Source organism: Nesoenas mayeri, assembly GCF_963082525.1.
Source record: "Nesoenas mayeri genome assembly, chromosome: 28".
NCBI lineage: Eukaryota > Metazoa > Chordata > Aves > Columbiformes > Columbidae > Nesoenas > Nesoenas mayeri.
In genome coordinates, this window is record NC_137558.1 from 1,713,974 (window position 1) to 1,728,919 (window position 14,946).

At 61.3% G+C, this 14,946-nt stretch overlaps 2 protein-coding genes across 3 annotated transcripts; one reads left to right on the forward strand and one right to left on the reverse strand.

The window, feature by feature from the left end:
* The first annotated feature begins 332 nt into the window (after positions 1–332).
* Positions 333–5,845, forward strand: SHMT2 (serine hydroxymethyltransferase 2). Of its 2 annotated transcripts, none has more exons than XM_080360622.1 (12): positions 333–877; positions 1,601–1,815; positions 1,901–1,980; positions 2,163–2,363; positions 2,444–2,525; positions 2,722–2,844; positions 2,927–3,066; positions 3,463–3,628; positions 3,702–3,801; positions 4,741–4,896; positions 5,176–5,283; positions 5,455–5,845. In XM_080360622.1, exons 1-12 carry the CDS (start codon positions 742–744, stop codon positions 5,580–5,582), a joined length of 1,635 nt encoding a protein of 544 aa, XP_080216748.1. In that variant the 5' UTR covers positions 333–741; the 3' UTR covers positions 5,583–5,845. The 2 variants fall into 2 exon arrangements, with proteins under 2 accessions (XP_080216748.1, XP_080216749.1); XM_080360623.1 differs by having other exon boundaries at positions 725–877; positions 1,618–1,815.
* Positions 5,846–6,446: 601 nt separating this feature from the next.
* Positions 6,447–11,480, reverse strand: NDUFA4L2 (NDUFA4 mitochondrial complex associated like 2; the record flags this gene model as incomplete). The annotated part of the gene is made up of 4 exons (XM_080360687.1): positions 6,447–6,503; positions 6,683–6,743; positions 7,768–7,856; positions 11,424–11,480. The coding sequence occupies 4 exons, from the start codon at positions 11,478–11,480 to the stop codon at positions 6,447–6,449; spliced, it is 264 nt and encodes an 87-aa protein (XP_080216813.1).
* Between the last annotated feature and the right edge of the window lie 3,466 nt (positions 11,481–14,946).

The window sequence follows — 14,946 nt, forward strand, 5'->3', positions numbered from 1 at the left end:
GGGGGTCCTGCACCCTGCCCCAGCTGTAGAGGGGATCCCCGGGGTGTGGGGTGAGCTGGTGGGGGGCACAGCCCCATGCAGTGGCTTTGGTTGGGTGTGTGGCACCTCCGGGATGGTTGTAACGGGGATTTTGCCACATGCCAATGGGTCACGGTGCTGGGGGGGAGCTCAGGCGCCCCCCGTGTGCTGCTGGGGGTGGGGGTGTCTTTGCAGCCATGGGGGGGGTGTGTGTGTCTCTGCATGTACACAGTGGTCTGTGCGTGGGCACCCTCCCCATCGGCCCCTCCCAGGCACCAAACCTGGTGACCCATGGAGCCCCCCAGGGTGGGGACCTTGCCCAGATTCACCGCCCGTCACCCCCACCTGCAGCCTCTTGGCCGGGAAGAAGCGCCCCCAGGAGCAGGGACGGGGGTGTGGGGGGGCTGCCCTCCCCCTGGCTCTGGGCAGGGGCTGCTTCATATTTTTTTTAAGAAAATTAAAATGGAAAAAAGTGGAAAATAAAGCAAAACATTGGCAAGAAAAACAGAACAAGAAAAAGGAAAAGCGGTGGAGTGTGCTGATCCCGTACCCCGCGGGGGGACGGAGGGAGGGGGGACGGGGGGACCCAGACCGTCCCGCTTCCCGCCGGCTCCCGCGGAACCCGCAGCGCCCTGGCCACGCCCCTCGCCCCTCGGCCACGCCCCCACCCCTCGGCCGCTCCCCCGCATCACATTGGCCACGGCCCGGCAGCGCTCGCGCGGCATGGGCGGGGTCAGGGCCGGAAGGGGCGGGGGCGGGACCGGGACCGGGATTCGGATCGGGATTCGGATCGGGACCCGGACCCGGCCGGGGTCCCCGTGGAGCGCGGGTCGCGATGTGGCCGCTCCGCCTGGGCACGGTGAGTCTCGGAGCTCGGACAGCGTCTCCCGGCGCCCGCGGGGTCCCGGGGACGGGGCGCTGGTGCCCGGGGAGTCCCGGTGCCCAGCGAGTGTCGGTGCTCGCAGAGGGCACCAGGTCCCGGGAGGCTCCCGGTACCCTGCGGAGTCCCGGTGCTCGCAGGGTGTCCCGGTGCTCGCAGGGTGTCCCGGTGCTCGCAGGGTGTCCGGTGCTCGCAGGGTGTCTCGGTGCTCGCAGCGTGTCCCGCACCCCGCAGGGTGTCCCGCTCCCCGGGTTGTTCCCGTGCTCGGAGGGTCCCGGTGCCGGGGTGGCGGGGGTCGCTCCCTCCGTCCCCGTTTCTCCCGGCCCCCGCCCGCCCCAGCGCTCCTCTGCACCCTGAACCGGCAGCTCCTGCCCGGCAGGTGTCGGGGCAGCGGTGCCCGGTCCCGCCGCCCCCCCGGCCCGTTTCCCCCCCACGGACTTTGCGTCCGTCCCAAAGTCCCCGGGCCGGCGCAGCCACCGCCCCCCTTGGCCCCTGCCCGGCCCCCCGGGTGATGCAATGGGTCAGCGGCGGTTACATCACCCGGGACACACACCAGCACCGAGGCGAGGGGGTGGGTCCCATCTTGGAATGATCCCCCGTTGCGTCACCTGGGAGGTAACACCAGCAGCTGGAGACACAACACCGGGGTCTCGCTCCTGGTACTGGGTCCTGCTGCTACAGGGACGCTTTGGGTCCCGTCAGCCCCTCGTCCCGCGCAGGCGCTGCAGCGATGCGGTGGCCGCGTGGCCACCGTGGGCCAGCGGGCACAGCACGGCACCGCGGCGGCTGCCGCCACCGGCCACACACCCGGCTGGACGGGGCAGGAGAGTCTGGCCGAGAGCGACCCCGAGATGTGGACGCTGGTGCAGAAGGAGAAGGATCGGCAGTGCCGGGGGCTGGAGCTCATCGCCTCGGAGGTGGGTGCAGGGTCCTGGGTGCTGAGGGGACCCCGGCTCAGGTGGGGGCTCTGCTGTCCCTGCTCTGACCCTGTTTTTCCCCCAGAATTTCTGCAGCCGGGCAGCACTGGAAGCTCTGGGTTCCTGCCTTAACAACAAGTACTCGGAGGGGTACCCTGGCAAGAGGTAAAGTGGGGAGGCAGCTCTGGGGCGGGAGAGCAGTGGTGGCACCAGAGATCCTCCCGCAGCCAGGATTTGGCTGCAGGAAGGATTAAGGAGAGAGCAGGTGCTTCCAGAGGGAGGCTGTGCTCTCCACCGAGGTCGACTGTTGGGCTGACCACCCCGTAACCCGCTCCCTTCTCCTCCAGGTACTATGGGGGAGCCGAGGTGGTGGACCAGATCGAGCTGCTGTGCGAGCAGCGGGCGCTGGAGGCGTTCGACCTGGATCCTGCCTGCTGGGGTGTCAATGTTCAGCCCTACTCGGGGTCTCCGGCCAACTTTGCAGCCTACACAGCCCTGCTGCAGCCCCACGACCGCCTCATGGGGCTGGACCTGCCCGACGGGGGACAGTACGTAGCGGGCTGGGGCAGCCTGGAGCCTGCAGCCTCCTGCCAGGCCCAGCCTCACCCCGTCTCTGCTCTCGCTGCAGCCTCACACACGGTTACATGTCGGACATCAAGAGAATCTCAGCAACATCCATCTTCTTTGAGTCAATGCCCTACAAACTTAATGTGAGCAGAGGAGAGCAGGTTCCTGGGGGAAGGAGGGATCTGCTGGCTGAGCTGTTGATCCCAGTGGTGCCCAAGCTGCTCTGCGGTCCCCTGCCCTGCTCTCCCCGTGTCCCAGCTTGGGAGCTGCCTGTGGCTCAGCTGGGGGCGGGGAGGTGCGTGTGCCTCGGCGAGCTGTCTGTCTGTCTGTCCTTTGTAGCCAGCCACGGGGCTGATTGACTATGACCAGCTGGAGGTGACAGCGCGGCTTTTCCGTCCCCGTCTAATCATCGCCGGTGCCTCCGCGTACGCCCGCCTCATCGACTACGCTCGCATGAAGAAGGTACGGAGCGGAGGGCAGTGACACCCCACTTATATCCGCGGGGACAGGGACAGCCCGTAACACCCCGTTCCCCGTGGCGCAGGTGTGCGAGGAGGTGAAGGCGTACCTGCTGGCGGACATAGCGCACGTCAGCGGGCTGATGGCGGCCAAGGCCATCCCTTCGCCCTTCGAGCACGCGGATGTGGTCACCAGCACCACGCACAAGACCCTGCGTGGCGCCAGGTGAGGCCGCCCCTTCCCCACGGGGTGCTGGCAAGGTTTGATTGCAGAGTGACAATAAACTGCGGCAGATGGTTTAGCCCCCTTTCCCCTGCCTTTCCCACTAAGTACAGGTGATTAGAAGGCAAAGAAGGAACAAAGAGAGTTGGAAAAATTAAAAATTATTTACTAATGCTACTAATAAAATAGAAAAAGTAATACAAAATATACAAAACCCATCTTGAAAGTCCCAGCAGCTGCAGGGCAGGCACCCGAAGTCCTGGACTGGACTCTGCGGCCAACTGGGACTGGATTCAGTCTGTCACTTGGCCTCAGTTCGCAGGGACGACTCGCAAGCCCTTGCTGCGGGGTGATGACAGGAAGGTAGAAGCAGTGGTACCATCCCTCTCTCAACACCAGGTCGGGACTGATCTTCTACCGCAAGGGCGTGCGCTCGGTGGATAAGAAGACGGGCAAGGAGACGCTGTACGACCTGGAGGACAGGATCAACTTTGCTGTTTTCCCCTCCCTGCAAGGGGGGCCCCACAACCACACCATTGCTGCTGTGGCCGTGGCTCTCAAAGAGGTCTCTGCCGGGCCAGGGGGCTTGGGGACTGTGGTTAGCACAGGCTGCGTGCTGACGTGGTTTCCCCCTCCAGGCCAACTCGCCAGCTTTCCGCCAGTACTGCCAGCAGGTGCTGAAGAACGCCAAAGCCATGGCACAGGCGCTGCTGCAGCGCGGCTACACCCTGGTGTCAGGTAACACCTCCGTTCCTGCGCACTGAGGACAAGGGGGGATGAGAGGGGAGGAGAGGGTGGTGAGAAGAGGCTGTGCTGCCATCCAGAGACCTGGATAGGCTGGATAGCTGGGTGGGGAACAATTTAATGAAACAGAACAAGGGCAAGTGTAGAGTCTTGAATCTGGGCAGGAACAACCCCAGGTTCCAGTGTAAGTTGGGGAATGAGCTGTTAGAGAGCAGCGTAGGGGAAAGGGAGCTGGGGGTCCTGGGGACAGCAGGGTGACCATGAGCCAGCACTGGGCCCTTGTGGCCAGGAAGCCAATGGGACCTGGGGTGGGTTAGAAGGGGGTGGTCAGTAGGTCAGAGAGGTTCTCCTGCCCCTCTGCTCTGCCCTGGGGAGACCACACCTGGAATCTTGTGTCCAGTTGTGGCCCCTCAGTTCCAGCAGGACAGGGAACTGCTGCAGAGAGTCCAGCGCAGCCACCAAGATGCTGGAGGGAGTGGAGCATCTCCCGTGTGAGGAAAGGCTGAGGGAGCTGGGGCTCTGGAGCTGGACAAGAGGACACTGAGGGGGGACTCATTGCTGGGGATCAATATGGAAAGGGGCAGTGTCAGGAGGATGGAGCCAGGCTCTGCTGGTGACAACCAGTGACAGGACAAGGGGCAATGGGTGCAAACTGGAACAGAGGAGGTTCCACTTAAATCTGAGCAGAAACTTGTTGGTGGTGAGGGTGGCAGAGCCTGGCCCAGGCTGCCCAGGGGGGTTGTGGAGTCTCCTTCTGTGCAGACATTCCAACCCGCCTGGTTCCTGTGTAACCTCATCTGGGTGTTCCTGCTCCATGGGGGGATTGCACTGGATGAGCTTTCCAGGTCCCTTCAACCCCTGACACTCTGGGATTCCGTGGCTGGGGGTGCTTGGTGCTGCTTGTTCCTCTTCACCCCTTTCCCTTCTCCCCAGGTGGCACCGACAACCACCTGGTGATGGTGGACCTGCGGCCCAAGGGCATCGACGGCGCACGGGCCGAGCGGGTGCTGGAGCTCGTCTCCATCACCGCCAACAAGAACACGTGCCCGGGGGACAAGAGCGCGCTCACGCCGGGGGGGCTACGCCTGGGTGAGGAACGCCCCCTGCTCGGGGTGCTCGTCCTGCTGCCATCCAGCCCCTTCTCTAGGGGGTCACCCTGGGGCATCCCCCCTCTGTTTCACCCCATCTGAGGACTCCACGTGGGGATTTGGAGCCAGTTTGTGGCTCAGAGAGGGACACGTGGGGATTTGGAGCCAGTTTGTGGCTCAGAGAGGGACACGAGGCCCTATCGGGACGCCCCTTGGTGGGGTTGGGCTCCGCGGGTGCTGCCCCGAGCAGCTCCTGGCCCTGACGAGCCGCGTCCCCCAGGAGCCCCCGCGCTGACCTCCCGCCACTTCTACGAGGAGGATTTCCACAAAGTCGTGGCTTTCATCGACGAGGGCATCACGCTGGCCCTGGACGTCAAGAGCAAAACCAGTGAGTGAGCGGGGGGCCCCCAGTTTCCCCCTCCTTGGTGCCAGTGGGGACTTCTCACTTTGGGGTGCGGGGACTGTCCCCAAAGTTGATCCCAGCGTCACCCCTTGCTGGGCAGGGATGGGGCTGTTGTAGAGCCCCCCCGCTTCTCACCAGCTCCCCCTCCACCCCCAGGAAAGCTCCAGGAGTTCAAGACGTTCTTGCTGCAGGACGCGGAGACGCAGCAGCGCTTGGCTGAGCTGCGCCAGCGCGTGGAGACCTTCGCTCGTGCCTTCCCCATGCCCGGCTTCAGCGACCACTGAACCGGGCTCTCGCCCCTCCTTGCTGGGCTGGGACTACCTGGGGGCAAGGGGAGGCTTAAACCCCCCTCTCTACATTCCCCGCTCCCCTTTGTTCCCCGCCAGCGCCTTTAGGATGGGGCACACCCTGCCCAGGGTGGGGGGCAGCACACCCCATCCTGCTCTCAGTATTAGGGTATAGAATCCCCCTTCCCCCCAGACTTGGATTGGGGGAGGAACATCCTTGCTCCAGCCTCATCCCCCTTGGTCCAAGCACTTTTCTAGGGGGAGGCGTCGCTAATAAAAGTTAGGGCAGAGCCTGCTGGCGTGTGCTGAGCTGGGGAGGGGACATCGGTGACAAGGTGGCGTGAGGGGCGGTGGCCGCCGCGGCGCCTGTTCCCCGGCACGTCCCGCTGGCCTGGCTCATCTATTCCGTATTTACTGGCTCCAGCCCTGGCCAAACCAAACAGCGCCGGGCAGGACTCTGGTGCCGCTGGCACCCGCCGGGGCGCAGCAGCTGCGCACGTGTGTCTCCGTGACCCCCTGCACCCCTCGGCTCTTCTCCCCTCCCGTGGGGACCGGGGGGGTCCCCGAGGAGCCCCTGGAGCGTGGGAGAACGGAAATGCGGTGCTGGGTGGGGGGGGGTGGGGAATGTCTTCTACATTTCTAGGCCTGGGAAACAGCATTTTGCTGACCCCACACCCCAATAATTCATTGTTGTCCTAAGAGATGAATGCGGGCGAGACGTGACGGGGGCGGTGGGGGGGAGTGTTGGTGACACAGTCGCGTCGTTCCCAGAGCGCCGAGGTTTATTGCGGGTTTGGGGGTGCTGGGGAGCGGGTCAACCCGTGGGTGCTGTGGGGCAGCGGGTGGGGGTCACCGTGGTGCTCAGAAGCTGGGACGCTCCTTCTTGAGGCTCTTGTAGTCCGTGGAAACTGCCAGAAACTGAGGAAGGGGGGGGATGTGAGAGAGGGTGGGGGGACAGCGTTCCCTTCCCAAATCCGAGCACAAGGAGCCTCCCGCAGGGCTGACACTTCCTGGGCCCCTTCCCCGAGGAAAATGCCACCGTGGCCATTCCCCCCGCTTCCACAGAGCGCCAAGCCCCCAGTTCAGCCAGTGCTCACTTTATACTGGTCCGTGGGGCTCAGCTTATTCCAGGGTTCAGGATTATTTTTTCGATCCCAGCTGCAAGGGGCGATGGGGCCATCAGCACCTGGAAGGAGGTGGGGGAGACAGGCGCACCCCCCAAATCCCACAGCTCCCCCAGCCCCATTTTACCCCCATTAGTGCCCCCAGAACCAGCCCCAGTGGGGACGCCGCTGCCCATACACACCACGAGCAGCACTAGTGAGCGTGCGACGTGTGAGCGTGCAAGGCTGCACGGGGGGGCTGCTGTGGGTCCGGTTAAGCCTCCCCAAAGAAGACACATCCCATCCTGGCACGGGGGGGCTGTGCAAGGCCAGCGAAGCCGTGCGATGGGACCCTAGAGACAGCAGCTCGCCCCCCCCCTTCCTGTCCCCCTTCAATCCGCTGGTGTTGGCCAGGAGCAGAATTTTCCATCTGGGAAGATGTGTGTGCGTGTTGGGGGATGTGCTGCAAACGCAGCCCCCCCGGAGCTCTTTAATAGCATTAATGTGCCGAGGGGGTGCTGCTGTTGTTTTATCCGCCCCCCCCGCCTTGCACACGCGCACCCCTGCGCTTCCACCATCAAAGACAAGGTGCCTGGATCTGCTAATTGCTGAGCTAAGTACCCTGGGCAGCTGGCATCAAATTAAATCAATGAACGTTTTACCGGGAGCAAACAAATATTAGATAGGCATTAGACAGCATGGGGCTGCGGGGACCGTGGGCCACTGAGCTGCAAAGAGAAGGGAAAAAACCCAACGGCCTCGTGCGCCGCAGCTCGTCCGTCCTGTGCCAATCCATCCACCCTCCCGTCCCCATCAATCCGTCCGCGCGCCTCGTCTCCCACTCCATCCTCTCCCTCTCCATTCATCCTCCATCGCTGGGTGTATGTCTGTCCGTCCCTTTCTCTGGCCGTTCCTTATGCCACCGTCCCTGCCGCTGGCTCCGCGTCCCTCTGTCCCATCCCTGCTCGCGCTGCTTTTCCCCGCTCTCCGTCGCTCACGTTCTGCTTCTATCCGTCCCCAACAGCTCCAGGAGCGGGGGGTGAGCGCCCAAGGGGTGCGCGGGGCACCCCAAACCGTACCTGACGTCTGGGCTGTACAGGGCCAGCCGCGCCAAGTACAGGACAGCGCTGCCCAGGCCAACACTGATGAAGCCAATGAGGGGAATGAGCTGCAGAGAGAGAGAGACAGAGAGAAATGAAAAATACCCCAATAAAATGAATATTTATCAGGCCGACTTGAGAGTGAAAGGGAGAGCTGACACACCGGGAGATTTACAGGGGAAATATGGCAGAGCAATCCTGTAGCTGGGCTGCGGTACACAGTGTAGCTGTCAGCTTGAGTGACTGAATTAAAAGAGGGAGAGAAAAATCGGCTCGTATTGGAGAGGAATTGGATTTGGAATGAGAAATCACTTCCCCTCCGCCTGCTGCTGCCCGGTGCCCGCGGGGGCTGGAGGGGCCGCAGCCCCCGGGCAGCGGCTGAACCGCAGCTCACCGTGTGCCCCAAGGGACGCGGGTGCTGCCCGGCAGGTCTTGGGGACATGGTGACAATGGAGCATGGGGGGCACTTGGTGAGCACCCCAAACCCTTGTTGCTTGCCCAGCTCTGTGGTGGGTGGCGCCATGATCAGGAGGCCCCTTCGCCCCCCTCCATGCGCACGGGGGTTCTGATGGCGCCTTCGCAGGGCGAACAGCTCAATCTCATCCGCGCTCCCCGCTCGCTCGAGCTGCCAATCCCCCGGTGCCCCGGGGGGACGCGGCCTCAATCGCAGCCGAGACGAGGCTGCTTTGACCTCCCCCAAATTGCCGCGGCCCCCGCGCCGGGGAAGACGGTCTGAGCGTAATGAACCTCCCGGCAGCTCGTGCCCCTGGGAGGGCGAACGCGGCCGGCGCCGCGCGGTGCCCATTAGCGGGAGCGGGCGCCGGGAGCGCCGCATCGTTTCCATCACCAGCGCCTGAGCTGGGTTACATTTGCAGTGCTGCTTGGCAGCTGGAGCTCTCAGCACCTCCAAACCCCAACCTGTCCACCCGGTGACTCAGTTTCCCCACTTGGATGAGGCTGATAGGGGATGTCTCTAAAACGTGATGAAAAGGGTCTGTCCGACCCGCTCTGTTCTCTCCCAAGCACCGCGATGACCTGCACAGGGAGGTGGGGGTTTGTGAGGAAGACACCTCGCCGTTCAGATGTGTCCCCCTCCAAGCTGGGCCCCCATTTCTCCCCCAGTGCCCCCATTCCCGCTCGCGGTGCCCGTTCCCAAGCCGAGCAGCGCTCTGTTGGCGGCTCCAGCGCCCGGCAGATGCTGGTGCCAATTCGGGAGGTGAGAGGCATCAGCAGATAACGATCTTTTGCGCCACGTGCGGCCGGGTGCCAAGAGGATCTGGCAGTAGCCGCTACCCAACCGCGCCGCCTAATCAAGATGAACTCCACAGCTCCGGGAATTGTGGTGTCTGCTGGAGGAGATTCGGGGCGATAGGTTCATCTCACCATCTGCTGCTGACACCTTCTGGGTAATTAATGCCTGGGAAGAATTAAGGGCAGGGGGAGCTGGGGGAACCGCTCATGCAGCGGGCGATGGGCTCCGGAGCTGCAGGTGCAGGCGGTGGGGTCTGATTCCCCCCCCCCCCCAAAAACACACACAAAAATAAATAAGATGTATTGAGAGCTTTACCTTGAGTGTAGAGTGTAAAAATGCTGCTTGTGTGTGTGTGTGTGTGCAGCGCTTGTGGGGACTTGTTGGGATCGACACAGATGCCGATCTGCTCCCCGGGACCCCCATTTCTGCTGGCAGTGGGGCCAGTCCCCACCGCAGCCCCAGCTACAATGTGCTGGTTGGACTGAAAACAGGTTGATTTCCTTCCTGCATTACAAACCTTTCTCTTTCCCAGCCAGCACGCTCATGATTTGCACTCAGTTGCAGAACAAGCAGATACCAGCCCAGCACAGGGTTCATGTTTTGAATCGCTCTGCTCTGAGAGCCAAGGACACTCTGAGCTCTGCCCACAGGGGTGAGGCAGCGAGGAAGGGGATGGATGGACAGAGCTGGACTGGCACCCACACGGAGCAACCACAGTGTTCCAGCCCATTAGCATCCTGCTCATTATTTAAGAAGAGTCAGGACTCTCTGGATGTCTCTTCCGCTTTCTCTATGGGGTGCAGATGTGGGGGTTTGGTTGGGACGTTTAGTTCGGTCTTTTGCCATTTTGCAGAGACCTTTGGGCTTTTCTGCCTTTCTCCTCTTTTCTCTCTCTGGGATCGGCTTTGGGACCAGGTGCCGTTTCCTGGCACTGGCTGCTCAGCGTGTTCATGAGGAATTGCCTTGACTATCTTTTATTTCTCTATATATTTACTAGTAGCGTATGAGTATTTTGTTATTTTATTAAACTGTGTTGATCTCAGTCCAGGTTTCTCCCTTTTGATTCTCTCCCCTATTGGAGGGTGAGTGAGCGGCTGCGTGGTTGTGTTGCCCACTTGGGTTCAACCACAACACAAAAATAGCAGGAGGGAGAAACCAAACGCATGAAGGCACCAGGTGAGGCGGGGACCCCGTGTCTGGACCGGGGGGACAAGCACCTCATGCCAGGGTAGGGATGAGCATCCCCCCGCAGCAGGACCGCGCACCGAGGCGGGCGGACGGTGGCACCTGTGCTGGCTCTACCTGGTGCCGAAAGGTCCCCAGAGCGCGGTGCCATCGTGCCAAAGCTCCCGTGCTTCACCACCAGCATGACCGGGACATTAATCACAACCGAGTGTGCTCCTGTGGGTCAGTATTACCAGGTGAAAGCGGTGACGTACCTGCCCGGCACCAGCTGCAGCTGATCACAGCCAATGGATGACACATCAAGAATTGCCCCAGCTGGCAATAATCCTGCAGGTGCGTCCCAGGCACGTCACATACAGGCCCCCAGGACCACGTCCCCATTTACACACTCTTTGGGGGCCTCTCTCTGCCCCTCAAATCACACACAATCCTCCGCCAGCTGGGGACACTATGGCACAAGAAGCAAAGCCCCAGATGTCCCCGCTCTGCGCTCAGAAACACGCGGCTGCACTGCAGAGAGCCCTGGCCCGTGTTGTCTGTCTGTCTGTCTGTCTGTCCGCTCGCAGCAAGGAGGTGAAAAGCAGCCGGGCACCCTGCAAGAGCCCGTCCCTGGGTGCTGCTCCAGCCCTGGGCTCTGCTCCCTGCCCAAGCCGGGTAGGATGCTCAGCCATGGCTCATCATCCTTTCCAGTCTGGCCGCTCTACCCACCAACCGACTGCCAGCAGCTTACGTGACTTTCAGCTCGTTAACCGTCCCCAGGCCACCAGCCCTTCCAGGTCCCCAGGGAGGGCAGTGGGGACAGGCAGGGGGGACCCTGTGACACAGGGCAGGGACACTCACCCAGCTGCTGCCGTCTCTGTAGTTTGAGAGTTTAACCATCTTTACACACAAAACTCAGAGCTTGAAATTTTGACGACGGGGGGAACGGGGACAGATGTGAGTTGAAAGGATGAGAGTTGGTGCAACAAACCTGGGGCTTGATTTCCATGCCTACCCCCTCCCCAAAGATGCCCCTGGAGCAGAGGGAGGGTGGGAAGGAGGGAGAAGGATGTGGGGACGCACAGGGAAACTGAGGCACGTGGCAAGAGAAGGGCAAGGACGAGGAGGGAGGGATGGGGCTGGGGTGGGGAGAGGGATGCGGGAGGATGGGGAGGAATAGGGGGGGGTCCTTGGAGGGAGAGGGTTTGGGGTGACTCACCCCCGGGTGCCGCTTGCAAAGCCGGGAGAACTTTCCTCTGAGCAGGGGGCCCATCATGGTGAGGGTGCGGGCAGGTCCGGCTGGACGGTGGTTCCCGAGCGCCGTCCGATGAGGGCGGGTGGGCAGGAGACGCGAGGGAGGCGTCTGCGCTGGGGCTGGGAGGGACGGGGCGGGACAGGATGGGGATCCGGGCCCTGGGATGCTGAGGCTGGACGGGGAGAGCGAGGCTGAGCGGTGGCTGCTCGCTCGCCCTTCCAGCCTCTCCCATAACGTCTGCTTAATGACAACCTTTGGGTTTGGACACTCGAGGTGCCCACACGCTGCTGCACCCCAGCCTTGCTCGTGCCTCAGTTTCCCGTTCTGTACAGCGGACCAGCCCCTACCCTCCACGTGCAAACCCTGCGCAGGTTGCTCCGCACCTTCCCGCGAACGATGAGTTGTGTGATTTGTTATGACAACTCCGCCGATGTTTGCTGCCTCCCCTCAGCACCCCCCTCCACCCTCCCGTTTATGATAAATGACATAACACCCAATTTACATTTAGCAATGCAAATCTCACTGGCAGTAACAGATGCTGCTGTGCATATGGAAAACAGCTATTTGTATCCACTGGCTCTTAACAAAAGACTGGGGAGACGGACAGAATGGGCAGCCGAAAGCAGAGGGTCTAGGTGTCCCTGACACTTATTCGGGTGTGACTGAAAACGGGTTGATTTCCTTCCCGCATTACAAACCTTTCTCTTTCCCAGCCAGCACGCTCATGATTTGCACTCAGTTGGAGAACAAGCAGATACCAGCCCAGCACAGGGTTCATGTTTTGAATCGCTCTGCTCTGAGAGCCAAGGACACTCTGAGCTCTGCCCACAGGGGTGAGGCAGCGAGGAAGGGGATGGATGGACAGAGCTGGACTGGCACCCACACGGAGCAATCACACTGTTCCAGCCCATTAGCATCCTGCTCATTATTTAAGAAGAGTCGGGAACCTCTGGTTGTCTGTTCCGCTCTCTCTATGGGGTGCAGATGGGGGAGTTTTTGATGCGGGACGTTTAGTTCGGCTTTTACCATTTTGCAGATGTCTCTGAGCCTTTCTGCCTTTCTCCTCTTTTCTCTCTCTGGGATCGGCTTTGGGACCAGGTGCCGTTTCCTGGCACTGGCTGCTCAGCGTGTTCATGAGGAATTGCCTTGACTATCTTTTATTTCTATTTTCTATCTATATTTACTAGTAGTGTGTGAGTATTTTGTTATTTTCCTAAACTGTGTTGATCTCAATCCAAGTTTCTCCCTTTTGATCCTCTCCCCTATTCAGGGGGTGAGTGAGTGGCTGTGTGGTTGTATCACCAGCTTGGGTTCAACCACAACACCACCACCGCACAGGTGCCGCTCCATCCTCACCTCATTCCTTCAGCAAAGTATAAAAGGACAAAGGGGAGAAACTTCTCTGGAGCGCGTGGAAATAAATAAACACGACCTGAACTGCAGCCGGCAGCGCCGTGTTGGGGCCTTTGTTGATATAATTAGAGTTTGGCAATGGGATTGATTAAGTGCCACTCCCCAAGATAGACAGCATCCCGCCCTCGGCACCGGCACGCGCGTCCTTCACCGCACAGGGACGGCAGTGGGGTGCGTGGGGTGGGGATGTGGGGTGTGTGCACATGCACCTGTGTGTAATGGTGGCATCCTGGGGTGGGTTAGAAGGGGGTGGTCAGTAGGTCAGAGAGGTTCTCCTGCCCCTCTGCTCTGCCCTGGGGAGACCACACCTGGAATCTTGTGTCCAACTGTGGCCCCTCAGTTCCAGCAGGACAGGGAACTGCTGGAGAGAGTCCAGCGCAGCCACCAAGATGCTGCAGGGAGTGGAGCATCTCCCGTGTGAGGAAAGGCTGAGGGAGCTGGGGCTCTGGAGCTGGACAAGAGGACACTGAGGGGGGACTCATTGCTGGGGATCAAGATGGAAAGGGGCAGTGTCAGGAGGATGGAGCCAGGCTCTGCTGGTGACAACCAGTGACAGGACAGCGGGCAATGGGTGCAAACTGGAACACAGGAGGTTCCACTTATATCTGAGAAGCAACTTGTTGGGGTGAGGGTGTCAGAGCCTGGCCCAGGCTGCCCAGGGGGTTGTGGAGTCTCCTTCTGTGCAGACATTCCAACCCGCCTGGTTCCTGTGTAACCTCATCTGGGTGTTCCTGCTCCATGGGGGGATTGCACTGGATGAGCTTTCCAGGTCCCTTCACCCCCTGACACTCTGGGATCCTGTGATTCTGTGACTCACCATAACCCATTTGGAGCACCGCACGGGAGCACTCGCAGGGATCCCAAGCGGGTGTCCGGCAGCTCTAGAGACCTGAGGTGTCCTGGGGATCCTGTTCCATCACAGCTCTGCACCCAGCGCAAGCTCCTGACTCCCTGCGGATGCACCCGGGACCTCTAGTGATGCAGCGGGATTCCCCGCCCACAGATCCCCCGTGCTCATTAATGCTTGTAATTAAGAGACAGCTTAATTGTGCTGTGCTTTCCTCTTCATGGTGATTACAGCCCCGCTGCTCCGGGAGCCCCCTGGGTACGATGCCCACAGCCCCACGGGAGAAGCTGCCACGGGGGGGTCAGCAGGGGACACCCTAAACACCAGCAGGTACCGCTGGAGCTTCTGCTCTGTCCTGGCTCCCCTCGCTGGCACCGTGCACATCTGGTCAGCGCTTTTGGGGGCGCACGAGACACCCCACGAACGTTTCCTAGAGAGGCAAGAATGCGAGTGGGTGACCTGAGGAAGCGCACACACACACGTGCACGGACGCACACCCGCCAACGCGGAGCGACATCCGCACCCGTCCAATGGCTCCGCGCTCACGCAGACGCAGCTCTGCCCGCACAGCTGCTCCTACCTGCACACACACACACACACGTGCGTGGACACCTGCGCGCACCCACACGCGCTCCGACAGACGGACACACACATGCCGTTGCGAGCAGACACACGCTTGCACACGTGCACACACACACACACACCAAGATGACACCGATGTGACACTGGGGAGCTGGCCCGGAATGGGGGGGGAGCTGGAAAGACGAGTGGGGTGGGTGGGGATGGAGGGAGCTGCTCGGCTTCGGTGTCTCCGCTTGCAGCTGCCGTGGCGGGTTATTTTACAACCGCTCCAAAAATATTATTCAAGATGAAGGAGAATCACGGCTGCTGCGAGCGAGCGCAGGGCCGGCGCGGGGAATTTATCATGCCGAATTGGGTGCCCCCCCTCCCCGCAACACCGCAGTGATGAAGTGCTTCATTAATGGGAGATGCTGCAGCTCGGGGCGGAACGTGCTGCACCTGAGCGTGCCCGTTTCCTTTGGTTCGCAGCTTGGCGCTCAGCATCCCCCCCGTCCCCACACAGCCCCCCAAGCACTCTCCACACAACCCCATTGCATGGAGTGCTGCCCCACAGCTCCCAAGTGCTTCCCCACAGCCTCCCCAGCCCCACAACAGCACCCACCGGTTTTTCTCCCCACCCCACGTCCCCATCTGACGGTGACACGG